Consider the following 13,517-nt stretch of genomic DNA (forward strand, 5'->3'; position numbering starts at 1 on the left):
TGAAGGAAATGGATCCATCCTCTGCTTCAGCTGCCYTGTTTATACAAAAACAGGACTTCACATGCTCACTGTTCCCTTGAGTGTATGAATATCTGACAAAAACACAGACCCAACTCTACGTTCTTCACTTGGAAAGCACAACACAGGCTTCATGTGCCAACAAGGTCATTCAAGAGGGACTTCCAAAGAGCTTCCAAATGACCAAAAGCAAGAGGTTTTCCTATGCACCAGCCCAAGGGACTAGTGGTTTTGCAAACTGYTATATTTGTGGAGGGGAAAAGCCTCAACCTGTAAGAACATAACACAGGAAACCACCTGACAGGTTGCACTGTAACATGAAGGAATGGCAGAACATGGAGAGCTGGAGCTGTGAGTTATTTTCTGTTTGCTGGATGGATTTGATGTAAAATGATGGCTTTGTGGAGGTCAGGAGGGGCTCCACCCGTCAGGCCATGCTGGGCAAATGAAGACAGTATGCTCAGACTGTGCGAAATTTGAGTTTGAAGGAGTGGATGCTCTGTTCAGAAGGGTCTTTGAGCAGAGGGGTGGCAGCAGCAGATGTCTGACCAAGGCAGGAGGGGACACACGAGCACAGTGCAGAGCTCCAGGGGGCTCCTGGGGGCACTTACAAATGCTTTGAAGTATTTACAAGACAATAATGAATTAACACGGTCTCTCTGTCACACACACTTCAAATTAATCTGATTTTCTTTAATACAGTGCCTGGCACGGTGGATAAAGGAGCAGCAGCAGCAGATGGAACATGTCTTCAGTAAATGGTTTGATACTGCCCCACACTATTCTCATACAAAAGCACTGTCAGGGCGGGCTGACGTTAATCGATACGAGGTAGGTGCCAAACTTGCTTGGCAAGAAGAGAAGTGTTACAAAAGCTCTCTTGGGCTTAGTCTTATTTGATATTTCAATTCATGGTTTGAATGATGAAAGGCAGCTTATGAGGTTGCAGATGCTGCCTCCAGGCACCATCATGRACAGGACTAAAACCCAAAATGAGTATGAGAAACTGGAGGATGGATCCAAAAATCAATAGACTAAAATGGAAAATGACCCCAGTACAAAATGCTTCTTTGAGGATGGAGAAGCCGTTGCACATGTGCAAACAGGAGCCTAAAGGCAGGGCAGAACCTCTGCAGAACTGTGGGGCCCCAATGCATCCCAGACTGCTGCAGGTGGTGTTGGTGTTGGTAAAGTGAATGAAATGAAGATTTTAAAAATTCTTTCCCTTCTTTTGGATGTTGGCAGGCCTACTGCTTGCATTATAAGGGCTGCTCTGGTCTCTTGTGTCCCTGCCACCATCAAAAAGCTGTATTTGGCCTGGAAATGGGTTGAGGAAGGAAGGTAATGGTTGGCCTGGTAATGGGTTGAGGAGGGAAGGGTAAAAGGTGCAGCAGTGTTTCTGCACATGGAGCAACTGCAGAGATCCGAGCTGCTCAGCTGGAAAGAGGTTGCCCAAGTGCTCTAGCACAGCCTGTGACCTGGAGAAGGTGACTGAGAGGTGATTCTCAYTGCCTTTCCTGTTGCCAGCAGCAAAGATGTCTGTTGTAGCTGAAGGAAGAAATTTTTCTTGCTGCTTGTGACTGAATCAGGCAGSCCACCGTGTAGTGGAACTTTAAATGGGTCCAAAACACAACATGAGAAATGCATGAAGGAAAAACATGGAGACAAGCACAACCCCTCCCTCCAGGAAGCACTGAGCTGCAGCAAGCTGGGGGCTGAGGACCCTGCTGGGGCCACCTTGCCCTGTAACGTGTGGCTGATAATCTTCTTTTCCTAAACATCTGCTGTAGGTCGCTACTGGAGACAGGATCACAGGCTGGTCTCTCCCTTAACTAACCTGCTTATGTGAAAGCCTGAGGCTTATTTCTGCTCCACAGAAAAGTGAACTAATGCTTGAGAAAAAACCCAGTGTTCCACCAAATAATGCACATGTTCAATAAAATTTTTAACAGTTTCCCTTTGGGCTAATTACTTGAGTTTGTTTAGTGGGAAGTTTTGGCAGAGCTGTTTCCAGAATGAAGATCCTGAAGATTTGACTTTGCCCTAAATCATGACAGTAGCTGGGCTCTCTCCTCCTGGCTTCACACTGGCCAATTGATGCTGAGAAATACTTTTATTTCCTGAAAGCTGACAAGACATGTGCAGCTCACTGCTGTGCCTTGTGAGATGAATGAGGACTTGCACAACAGCCTGAGAAGGATGGAGGGGGCAGGAGCAGAGCTTGGCTGGCTTGGGAGAGCCCAGAGCGGAGCCCAGACTGTCCSAGAGCACTGTCCTTGTCCCTCGCTGCAGGCTGGTGTGGCCTGGGCTGGCTGCCACTCCCCTCGAGCTGCTCTCCAATGTCCTTTTCTAAATCTGGTGCTTTCCTGGTGATCTGCTTTGCTCYGGGTTAGCAGAGGGCATTTCTCTGCCACGGACCATTTCCCACACTGGGAAAATTCCGCAGTTTGGACTGGAATGCRATGCACCCTGTGGCACCCCGGGTGTGCCTCTGCTGGGTGATGCTTTACAGCCTCTGCACCCGTCTGTTCCTGCTCCTGCTACTTTCTGAGCCCCAGGAAATGCCATTTGGACCCTCAGCATCTGCACTGCACTTAAAAATAAACCACCAGAGGAAGAGTACAAGTTCAAAAAAATGTCTTAATTTATTGTAAATTCTCCTTTCATCTGTGCTGCAATTCCAGTGTTCTGCACATTAATAAATATACATTTGTTAAAAAAAAACAAACTTCCAGTGTCTAATCTGCCATAAAGCTTTTAAAAAGTCATAAAAATAGGTTTTAATTTTTTTGTCATTAATACAACTGACCCTCATTTACTGCAACAATTCTGATCAAATAAAAACTACCTACATCTCACTGGGACAAAATATACATACACAGATGTAAAAACAACTAGCATGGGTTATACACAACGCCTGAGCACACAGCCAGGTGCCAGACCCTTAAAACATTCAAAATTTTATTCTGTCAGAAAATGTCAYACAGTATGTTGCATAATTTTTAAAGGAACAGCATCCTTCCTCCCTCTCCCCTTCCAAAGGCCTCCTTGATACTTCTGAAAATGCATAGGAATAYAATGAAACCAAGATTACAGTATACAGTTTTTTGTCTTTCCCTCAACTCCCRCATTTTATTTAGCCCAGTTTTCTGTTTCTTCCCTTTCACACACACATTTGCACAACACARTAGCCAATATTTTCCCCAAAGGGCTGCTATGGTGAGCAAGGAGCTCCTGGAAGCCTCACTAGCAGAGCACAGGCACAGCCACACCATTGTCATCCTTGGAGTCACGTATTACCACCACRGGGACCCCCAGGCTGAGCTCTGCCTCACACTGTTGGATGCAAACTTTCTCACATCTTACTTTTCCTCTTTTTGTAAACATTGCAGAAGATGAAGACAGTAGACAGGTCACACTTAACTCTCCTATACTTCTGAAACCAGCACATTTTGTGGGARACATGAAACCTTAAGCCTTCCATGTGCTTTTTGAGATACCAATAAGGCCAGGGCTTTGTCAAAGAGCTGGGCAATGAAATTTGGACATCTTTAGTCTTGTATTTCTGCTTTTATTAGCAATGTGCTGAATCCAGTGATTAAAAAAAAAATACTGCACCTGAGGCAGAACTTGCCYATGGGAGGAGGGCCCTCTCCTTGGGACATGCAGAGTGCTGGTTTGTTGCAGAGGCAGAACAAAGTCAAAACCTGCCATACAATCACACCACTTATTTTCTTGTTCTTGGTAACRGAAATACTGATTTGACTTCTTCCAGACAAGGACTGTGTTGAAACCTTACACAAAGATATGTGTAGTCCTTGAAGGTCAGTTCCTGAACACTTCAATGCACTTGTGAGAAGAGATCAAAATACCAAATAATAAAAAAAACAATTTTTTGTGGTTTTAGAAGAGGTTATGAAAAAAACATACTGTGCCCTTAAAGTGTTCCAAAATCTGTCAACAAAACTTATAAATTATAACAATGGATTTTGATATAATTTTTACTGTATTACTTTGAAAACTGCATTGTGTTTGAAGGTGGCTTCCACGCAAACCTCATTTACTTATCAAACGCCAAATTCAAGTAAAATTGTGCAATGTTCATATAAAAAATATCAAATCCTCTTTTTAATTGATTTCCTATTATCAAATTAAGAAGATCAGTATAAATGTAAAATATACAAAGGAACTTTTTCTTTAGCAACACCATACAAAATATATAAAAGTATCTACACTTTTTATATATATATAAAGGTTTTCTTTTTCTTAAGACGACATGTCCATAGCGGGGTGGACAGAGATGCTGGCATAGAAACCAAAGGACACTTGTTGGGATATTCCTCCACAGAGCCCAGCAACCTGAAGGGTCCATATGGTAGCTGTTAAAACTCCACAAGAGACAGCTCCTAGTGCTTGTCTTCAGGCTCATGGATTGACTTACTGTATGTCCACTAGGATAATAACGCATTTTTCCTTGGTTCTCCCCTGTAAGAAACAACCCCTGCAGCACCGTCTGCACCGTGCACAGGTATCCATCCATCCATCCATCCATCCATCCATCCATCCATCCATCCATCCATCCATCCATCCATCCATCCATCCATCCATCCATCCATCCATCCCAGTGCATCCCAGTGGCCATTTCCATGTTTTCAGGACGGGTTCCTGCCGGGAGGAGCGTTCCACACAGCGACCTCATTGCAAGTGCATCCAGGCACCGTGTCTGCGCCGGGAGCAGTCAGGAGTCTGCCATAACGTCAAACCACGTGGGAATCAATGCCCACCTCATCCTCCTCCTCACCATGTGGCCACTCTGATGAAGTCCAAGGCGGGCGGGCGGCGACCCCACGGCGAGGAGTCAGAACCATGCAGAGGAGATCACAATTTCCTGATGGTTCAAATTGAAGTTTCATTACTGCCTCTGTTAGTGAGAAGAAGTGATCATGCAGGCTTAGGGTTAAACAGGCACAGGCAAACTGCTCTAGCCAAACCCACCTAACCCTTTTTAGTAAGGGCTCATGCTCTGTGAAGTCACCATGCCTTGCCAATTCAATGCTTCMAAGGGGCATGCTGTCCTGGAGGGGAAGACCAGCTGGGAGAAACACTTTCAGGTACTACACAAAAGAATTGCTTTAGAGCAAGTTCTACAAAGGGCTTGTATTTGGCTAACCCTCACACACAGATCTCACAAGCTGTTTAGAAGCCTGGTGTATCAGACAGATTCATGCAATCTCCTGCCAACAGCAGAGCTCTCCTTGATGCCAAAGGTGTGGAGATAACACGGCTGCTCAGTRCAAGCTGGCGAGTTATCTTCCAGTAATGACTGTGTTACCTGGTAGCAGCAAGTGGTTACAGTTTATTCAAAACATCTGTTTTCAATCTAAAAATTTAAATTTGATCCTGGCTAACCAGTATCTATTTCATCAGCCAGCTCCAAATCCAAAGATGTACTTTTATGGTGAGCTGGGAATGGTCTGTGCAYCCGAACAACAGGGATATTTAAAGCCTGGTGGGACAGTGCCAGAGTTAAAGCTGGGAGAGAAATTTTCTTTTGGTTTGGTGAAAGAATAAGACTATTATTCATGTTAATTAAAAATAACACTATATGCATAAAATGCTTGCATAGACTTTCCATATGGCTGTTRTCTTAATTTGAAATGCAAGAATTATGATGAGTAATGAGGTTTCTGAGAMTTCCTTTTGGCTGTGAGCTTGTTCAGCCTTTCGTTAATATTTGATTTCGTTTACAATGGTAAATTCACACACTGACTGCCATGCAGCAGGTGGGAATCACAYRCCTATTAACTKAGGATCAGCWGTTTRACTTCCKGTCCAGCCTTGGGATCTCCTGCCTYGGCCATGGTTTCCCTCTGCCCAGATGGACACTCACACCATGCTCCCCACAGCCTCATGCCTTTCCCCACCCAGGTCCTGGCAGGTGGCAGGGCAGAGGGAGGCTGCTCCTGTCCAGGTGTGCCAACACATCAGCCTGCCAGTCCAGAGCATGCCAGGGTGACCAGCAGCTGGTGTCTGTCACAGCTCCTTGCCCATGATACCTGTTTTGGCCTTCTCATGACTGAAACACCATGGCCTGGGGGCACGGTGTGGGCAAGCCATCCAAACTGCTATCGGTGAAGGACTCTGGCCAATCACCAGAGGAAATTTTTGCTCATATGGGAAMCTGGGGTTGGAAGGTGAAGGGGGAGACCACAGGAAGTTGGCCAGGGCATCCCGATGAGGCACTTACTCTGAGTCTGAGGTGTCAGCATGTCCTGTTCCCACGTGGAGGCTCATGGCCATGCCATTGAGCTGGTCTCGAGACTGCTCCCTCCGGACATTTTTTACTGTGACCCCYGAGTCCGAAGGAGAGCGGACCCCCTCATTTGTCCCTAGGGAAGTAGTCCTGGATGAGATTGTGCTCTGATTGTAATCGGACAGCTTTTCCCGCAAACGATTCTTCATATTCTTATCCACCAGTGGGGGAGGGTAGGTAACTTTGTTTTTTAAGATGCCTGTTACAGAAAAGAAGGAATAGTGAAAATTTTWAAGTGTATCAGTAATTTCATTTATCAAGCTGAGCACATGCAAGATGTGACARTTTATATTTCTTATTAAGACTTCTAATTTGGCACTTTATTTCATAACCAAAAGATTAGACTTCAGCAATGACCTACTAGCATCCCATGGTGTATCTGGCTACACAAGTTGGAGCCATTTGCAAAGTGTTCTTCCCTGACAGAGCTACCTTTTAAACTAATGAATGCCCATTAACTCCCACCCCCACCCCAGTCTCCCAATCCAACTGTGAGGCTGGGCTGGCTGTGCTACCTTTCCTCTGCTCCGGCTGCTGGTTATTCTGGTGAGCCARAGGTCTGTTCTCCTTCTGCTGCCCTTCGTTCTCCTTGTCCTGTGGTGCTTCATTGCTGTGGTTCACTTGGTTTTCTCTGTGAAGCTCCACRTTGACCTTGGTCTCTACTTTGAGTTTTTGTTTCCTGCCGGGGTCCTCGCCATCGCTGGCTGCCACGCACTCTGTGGGCCAATAGGGTTTCACATGATTGGGAAGGGTATCAACTGTAATGCAAGAAAAAACTAGCTCGAAAAACACTTTTGATATGTTCTCTCAACCTCTGCCTGGYCTCTGTAGCTGGAGAAGACCTGTGCATCAAACCAGAGCAATCCTTCAGTTGGTCCTTGCTGGACTGCACTGGCCTCAGKGTACATTAAACCCACAAAAAATCACCTGGTAGGATGGCAAGGTGTCCAAACCCCTCCCAGAGCAAGGCTGCCAGCTCCACTGTGGAGAAGTGTGAGGCAAACCCACCCTCTCAGCTCTCAGGGTCAGAGATCTGTCCATGGGGAGGTTGGTTTCTGAAGGCTAAGGGCACTTAAGGCACCCAGTGCTGTATCTGTGAAGAGCCTCAGCACACAACCTGGATGTCTATCATTCAATGTTGCCTTTCATTAGGACAGSATCAACTGTGTTTAGAAATGCCTGCTCCTTGCCACACAGAAGTAATATTAATGGTCAGTGACTTCCAACTCTTTAAGCCCACCATCTCCTCAATACCACTGGATACACATTCCTGCATTGCATAAGGAGAGGCAGACATTTCCTCCCCCTGCCCTCAGAACAAAGGGTTTCCTTCTCCTCTTCTTGATAGGAGATTTTGCTGGCTTAGTAATGCCATRTCCAAGTGCTTGGGGACCTGCCTGCAAAGCTCACTCTGCCTTAGGGCATTCAGCATTCAGAACTCAGCTACCCCTGTCACCAAGCCTTTGGAAGAAGGAAGGTCTCTAAGCTGGAAACAACAAGGATCTCTGCAGAAGCAAGACACAGAGGCAGAGATTCTGTCTCAGTCACATGGCAGTCTGGCAAATGTATCCCATCTAATATAAAGCTATTTTAGAGCATCACTGCCCTCCCTTCACACTGGGGGTACCTTTGGGTGTGCTGTGGAGTGGGCCACGTTCATTGTTTTTGGAAGTAGATGTGTTCCACTTCTCTGTCTCGAGTCCATCTTCCTCGCTGTCTGATGAATGGGAGGAGGCATAAGAGCTGCTGTGTTCATCGAGGGACAGCTCGCTGTCAGAGTCAGAATCATGCTCTGCAAATGCACACAGGGAAACAGTGATCAAACRTAAATAGGAGTAGAACMAATCTGTCTGACAAATGCCTAAGGAGAAAGGAAAGGCAGGCATCTGGTTCAGATCATGCCAGGGATGAACTCTTACATCTGAAATTCTACACAACAATTCAGAAAAACTGCAGCACCTATCTAAGTAGTTCTGGGGAGCACAGCCACGTGGCTCAGCTAGTGGGCAGGACCTTTCACACGTACAGGATGTGCAGGACAGAGTGTGAACACATTTTTCACTRTTTAACATAAAGATCAGTAACTCTATTGGATCTCAATGAACATGACACACAGGCAAAACAAGATACCTAGAAATACCAAGAATCTGAAATGCACTTAACTGAAAACTGCTACAAGGCAATAAAATTGAATGTCAAGACCAAAATGAAAGGAAACCAGACAAGAAGCACTTCTCATTTTTTGTACAAACCACAGAGCAGTAAAGGAGAATATTGTCTCAAGGTCTCAAATGTTAAAATTTCTCCAACTAAAAATCAAGAGTAACAGTACATAATTTGTGTGAAAGAAAGGGGTCTCCACAAACTGTCAACAGTTGTGACAGCATCAGATAAAAATTAAACCATCACAAGCAGCAGATACATGGTATTTCCATTTCAGGATTTCCTTGTAAGGCAGTCATTGCATAGCTTGTTTTGCCAACAGCATAATGAGAATGAKAACATCTAATTATTGTAAGTATTCTTTCTTTTACAGAAGACTTGGAAGAAAGTTCTGAGAAAGAGATGGTGCACAAATGGGTCAAAGCATTTAGAAATTATTTTTACCATTGGATTTGGATGGATTCCTATGAAAAATGGAGGAATCTGCTTCAGTCTGACCAGCCCTTGCTTGACTTGAGGATCCACTGAGTTTATGAGCMGCCTCATCCCTTTGAGAAGAAAATCAGAGGACAACTTTCTTGGTCACTTTACTGTTCTTAACAACAAGGCAGACACGTAGACAGATGCAGGGCAAGCCAGCCAGTTTGTGCTTGACTGCCCAATGGTCACTTTAAGCAAGACAGAGGTTATCCTGAWGTAGCTGTCTGCCTTCTGCCACACTCTGAAATCACACTCTGAAAAAGCCCAAAGCTGATGAGCTGAATTGCTCTCCTTGAGGCACATCTGAATTATAACAGGCAAGCAGCACAGCCCATGTAGTTAATGTCMCTCTTAGGTTAAGCATTGTGGGAACCCTGCCCCAAAGACACATGCAACAGAAAATGCACCACAGAAAACGACAGTCACAGGGAACACAACTGGTAAGACATAAACCAAGTAGTAATTGAACCAGATTTCTGGCTCACACAAGAGCAATAAAAAAGGGAAAGGCAAGCACCTGAAAGCCATGCACCTGCCACCGGATTACCTGAGAATATAAGCAAGGTAGCTATTGTGGCTCTTGGCTGACCTGACGGTGCTTTCTAGGGAGACAGTGGATTCCCCCATAGTTGTGCGATACATGTTTGGCTCTTCTATGTAKGTGTTGTTACAGTTCAGAGATCGCTGAAGGGAAAAAAAACCACATAAAGCAATAGTGAATGATCCCTCCAGAAGTTCATATTACCCACAAATGTATTATGTTTCAAAGAACCAAATGGGTTTTGATGCCAGGGAAAATAATTATTTTCTTTCAAAAGTTTAAATTAAAATAATAATCAAAACTTTTGAGAGGCCATCAGTAATCTTTGCACAACTCACTACTCTGTTAATTTAATTACAGATAAGCCACCTATAAGTTTATTTTAGGTAACTTCCACCAGCAAGAGGGTGTTTTTTCTCCCAATGCTTTTTTCTTACAGTTAATAAGGTAGCTCTTGTTGCAGTAGAATCATCTGGAAGGGGTTTCTTTCCAGTCAAAGTGTTCTTCAAGTGCTTTCTGACTTCTTTATTAAATACGCAGTGGAAGAAGAAAATGAACAGCCCCTGGATAATTTTAGAGAGAGGAAGAATAAATGTCAATGATTCACTACTACCATATTGCAAAYATGGATATTAGAGAACACTCATTTTGAAACAACCCCTGAATTCTAGTTTGTAGTTCATGATGGTGTATTTAAAAAAAAACAATAACTATTTTCTTTCTTTAACTGAAATTGCATTCATAATTTGCTTCCAAGTTCAAATGTGCATTAAAGGCCTGGGAAAATATACACAAAGAAGTTGTTTTTTCCAGAATTAACAGACCACAGCTTGATTTGGGAGGAAATTGAATCGGAACCTCAATGTCCCACTAGAAGACATTGTAGGGATTTCAGAATTTGGGATTTTAGAGCTTTTACACAGATGATGAGAAAAAAATCAATAGCAGTACATGGAAAATAACATAGCTTTTAGTGAAAACCTCTGTAAATGGGCAATTTCTGTGAAGAGAGCCCTTAATACTGTGTCCAAGAGTATTTTAGAAAACCTTGTAAGATGTGAAGATGTACTGGGGGCAGAGAGGTCCCAGCTTCTGTCACCTAAGTTCCTTGGTTAAGCAATACCTCTGGTGGGAAAATCAGTGAAATCCCCAGGGTTGGCAGTTGTTCTATGCCAGGAACACCCATTATCAGCTTTTGCTGGGGGCAAGGGACACACATGTGTGTGCCCTCAGATGTATTTGCTCTGAGGGAATTAATGCAGCTGCCAAATTGTTATCAACTTTGGTTGGAGATACAGTATAGAAAAGCCAATACTCATGAAGTTGCAGCTGTACCAACATCACAAGAAGCCTGAATTTCATGATTGCAGCCAAAGCAATTGACTTAGAGTAACTTTAAACTTCAAGCTTACTTTCTAAACATTCAATCAAATGYGATCTTAGCTGGCACTAGCACTTTGGGATTATTCATTAATAAAATTCACATAAATGTCTTTTTAAAAATACAAGTTCAAAGAAGGCAATGACATGAAATGCCACATACCACTGTGCCTCCCTGGGCAAGTTCAGATAATTCCAGCTGCTGACCTTCGTCCCTCTCATCAGRTTTATATTTAATYTAATTTAATTTTAGACTCGTGGAAGCCTGGTTTTACAGCATGAGTAGGTGCACTTATTTCAGAGCACACCAGCTACAGTGTCAAAATAACCTTGCTCCAGAATCTATCTGCTGTGTTTCCAGGGCACTGACAGCCATCTCCACAGGAGAMCCATCAGACATTGTTTTCTCTGTGGCTGCAATTTGTGGCTGTTGTGCTGCAGCTGAAAGAGCGTCCTGCAGTAGCAGGCATCTGCTAGGACAGTTACTGCCATCCTTGGTCCCATTCAAACTGTGACTGACATGAAGCCCAGTGACAACATCCGTGCCAGGTCTCCTACAAACATCTACTTTCTACATCTTTAATCAGYAATTGTGTAACCTGGGACAGGCAACCCAGAAAAACCCTAATACAACTCACATTGTCTTTGAAAATCACTATTGGTCTAATTTCTTTAAACAGTAACTTAATTTGTGAAAGCCTTGAACTTGGAGCCATTGACTCTGGGTGAAATAAAAGAGTCTCTCATTTGCGGTCGCAAGAGAATGGCTCAATGAGCACACAGAGCACAGCAACAAAGACTGTCTCTAGAAAGACGGGTACACCTGCCTACTGTCACAGGTTACTATAGTAGTGCACTTACCTTTGGAATGACTAAAAGCGAGAGATGTCATTACTAAAAATTATAGTTTTGGTGAGAAGAACCCTCTCTTTGAGAAAAGAAAGCAAAAATTGCACTTGAGATCTCTGTTTTTCTCAAGTTAGCTCATGTTGATCAGGTTTTAGGAGATCTGGGTGCAGCACTGTGCTCACCAAGATCTGGCTCAGTCAAGAAGGCATCCARCTTACCTGGAGGCAGCTGAAAATGGCAAAGAGATAGTGAAATGTCATGACGTCGCTGTTGACCGCCATGAGCCCCAGCAGCCACGTGGCGCTGATAAGCAGCAGGAGCAGGAAGGCTGTCCGCAGCACAGAGCTGGAAAGCAAGCACAGATGGACGTTTGCAATGTGATAGGATACAGAACATCTCAACTTTTCCCTGTGGATGGTGTTATGTGCCCAACAACTWGGCAACTGGAAAAGCCCTTTGGAAAATTAGGGCAGGGCTCACCAGCTCCCAGTTCCCAACTCTCTCAGAACAGTAGTCCACAACTTAGCATATTCACATAAAAAAGATATTTCTTTCCAAGTTCATTTCCAAAACTTTCTTCAAACAAATCTGATTGTTTTCCAAGCCCCTGCTGTTCAGCCTTGATGACTCCGAGGAACACATCTGGGCAGAAAATGGCCATGTCCATCTCATTTCAGTTTGTCAACTTCACTCTCACATTCCTTCTCAACATTACTACCTGAGGTTTTGGATCAAGGGAACTCAGGGGAGTATTTGTTGGCTTAAAAATACAATTTCCACATTTGGAAGACATTTTGGAAGAGTCAAGAAGAAAGAAACAAAACTAGTGGCAAAAGTTTTATATTATCAGTAAAACTGCTGCCATTAGGTAGCAATTATACTCCTTGGTTTAGGGAGATTTGGACCCCATCCTCAACACCTGAAGGCTGTTGGGGTCAGGATCAGGGTTCAGAGCACCACAAAGCTGACAGCTGCATGGAAACTGGGGCTGGAAAGGGCATGCCAAGGGGARCAGGGCACTGCACCAACATTGSTCCTTCCACACTTATTAACTGGGCCACCCATGTTGCTGGGAGCTCACCCTCAGATTTTAGTTTTCATAAAGTTTAGCGTTAGTGTTAGGGTTCAGAGAACCACAAAGTCTACAACTTCAGGGATACTGGGACTGAAAAAGCCATACCAGTGTGTACACAGCACCCTACAGACAGAGCTGAAAAAAAAGAAGAAGCAGCCATTTGAAATCTCATACAGCTACCTCTTTGGAAAAAAAAAATAAAAACCAAACCAAAAACCCAGGGGCCTGTCTTGCCACTAGCTAATCCCATTTGAATTCACAGGCAAATTCTGGGCTTTGGCAAAACAGATGCTAATGAGAACAGGCTGCTACAACAGCTCAGGAAGGTGGCAGGTTGCAGCTYGTGCCACTGCTCATCCCACAGAGCACGGGATGCAGAGAGGCTGCATCAGCACGGGAATGTCAGTGGGTCTCTGCCACGCCAGAGCTGGTAACCCACACCCTTGAGAGGGRAACCCTTCTGAGCCCCAGAGAGTCAGAGAGACACAGAATTATGTCTGCCTGGGCATGCCATGGGCAGAGGTGCAGTGACAGGTTAGAAGGGARTATAATGAAAGATCTGGAAGGACTGCAATAATACCATCTGGAGGACAGATCTTTACCTTCTCTTTCTCCTGCTTACACTTGGTGGTGCAGAGCACCATGGTGGAGGTTTTACAGGATCTCCAAGGGAAGCCCAGGAGTGGGTGGGGTGAAGC

At 44.4% G+C, this 13,517-nt stretch overlaps 1 protein-coding gene across 6 annotated transcripts in view; it reads right to left on the reverse strand.

Annotated features, from left to right (window-relative positions):
- Nucleotides 1-2,644: 2,644 nt before the first annotated feature.
- The window catches only part of CELSR1 (cadherin EGF LAG seven-pass G-type receptor 1), a 161,890-nt gene continuing 151,017 nt past the window's right edge, over nucleotides 2,645-13,517 (reverse strand). For 2 of the 6 annotated variants that reach the window (XM_057370075.1, XM_057370070.1), the window contains exons 28-35: nucleotides 11,963-12,089; nucleotides 9,953-10,078; nucleotides 9,522-9,658; nucleotides 8,939-9,042; nucleotides 7,959-8,123; nucleotides 6,847-7,089; nucleotides 6,266-6,530; nucleotides 2,645-4,939 (exon numbers count right to left, since the gene is read on the reverse strand). In XM_057370075.1, the coding sequence (XP_057226058.1) occupies nucleotides 4,915-4,939; nucleotides 6,266-6,530; nucleotides 6,847-7,089; nucleotides 7,959-8,123; nucleotides 8,939-9,042; nucleotides 9,522-9,658; nucleotides 9,953-10,078; nucleotides 11,963-12,089 (1,192 nt within the window). In that variant the 3' untranslated portion in view covers nucleotides 2,645-4,914. Of the gene's footprint in view, nucleotides 4,940-6,261; nucleotides 6,531-6,846; nucleotides 7,090-7,958; nucleotides 8,124-8,938; nucleotides 9,043-9,521; nucleotides 9,659-9,952; nucleotides 10,079-11,962; nucleotides 12,090-13,517 lie in introns of those variants that run through there. The other 4 variants (XM_057370072.1, XM_057370073.1, XM_057370071.1 and 1 more) reach the window with 4 other exon arrangements.

Source organism: Malurus melanocephalus, unplaced genomic scaffold, assembly GCF_030028575.1.
Source record: "Malurus melanocephalus ecotype Western Australia unplaced genomic scaffold, MMel_1.1 scaffold_118, whole genome shotgun sequence".
NCBI lineage: Eukaryota > Metazoa > Chordata > Aves > Passeriformes > Maluridae > Malurus > Malurus melanocephalus.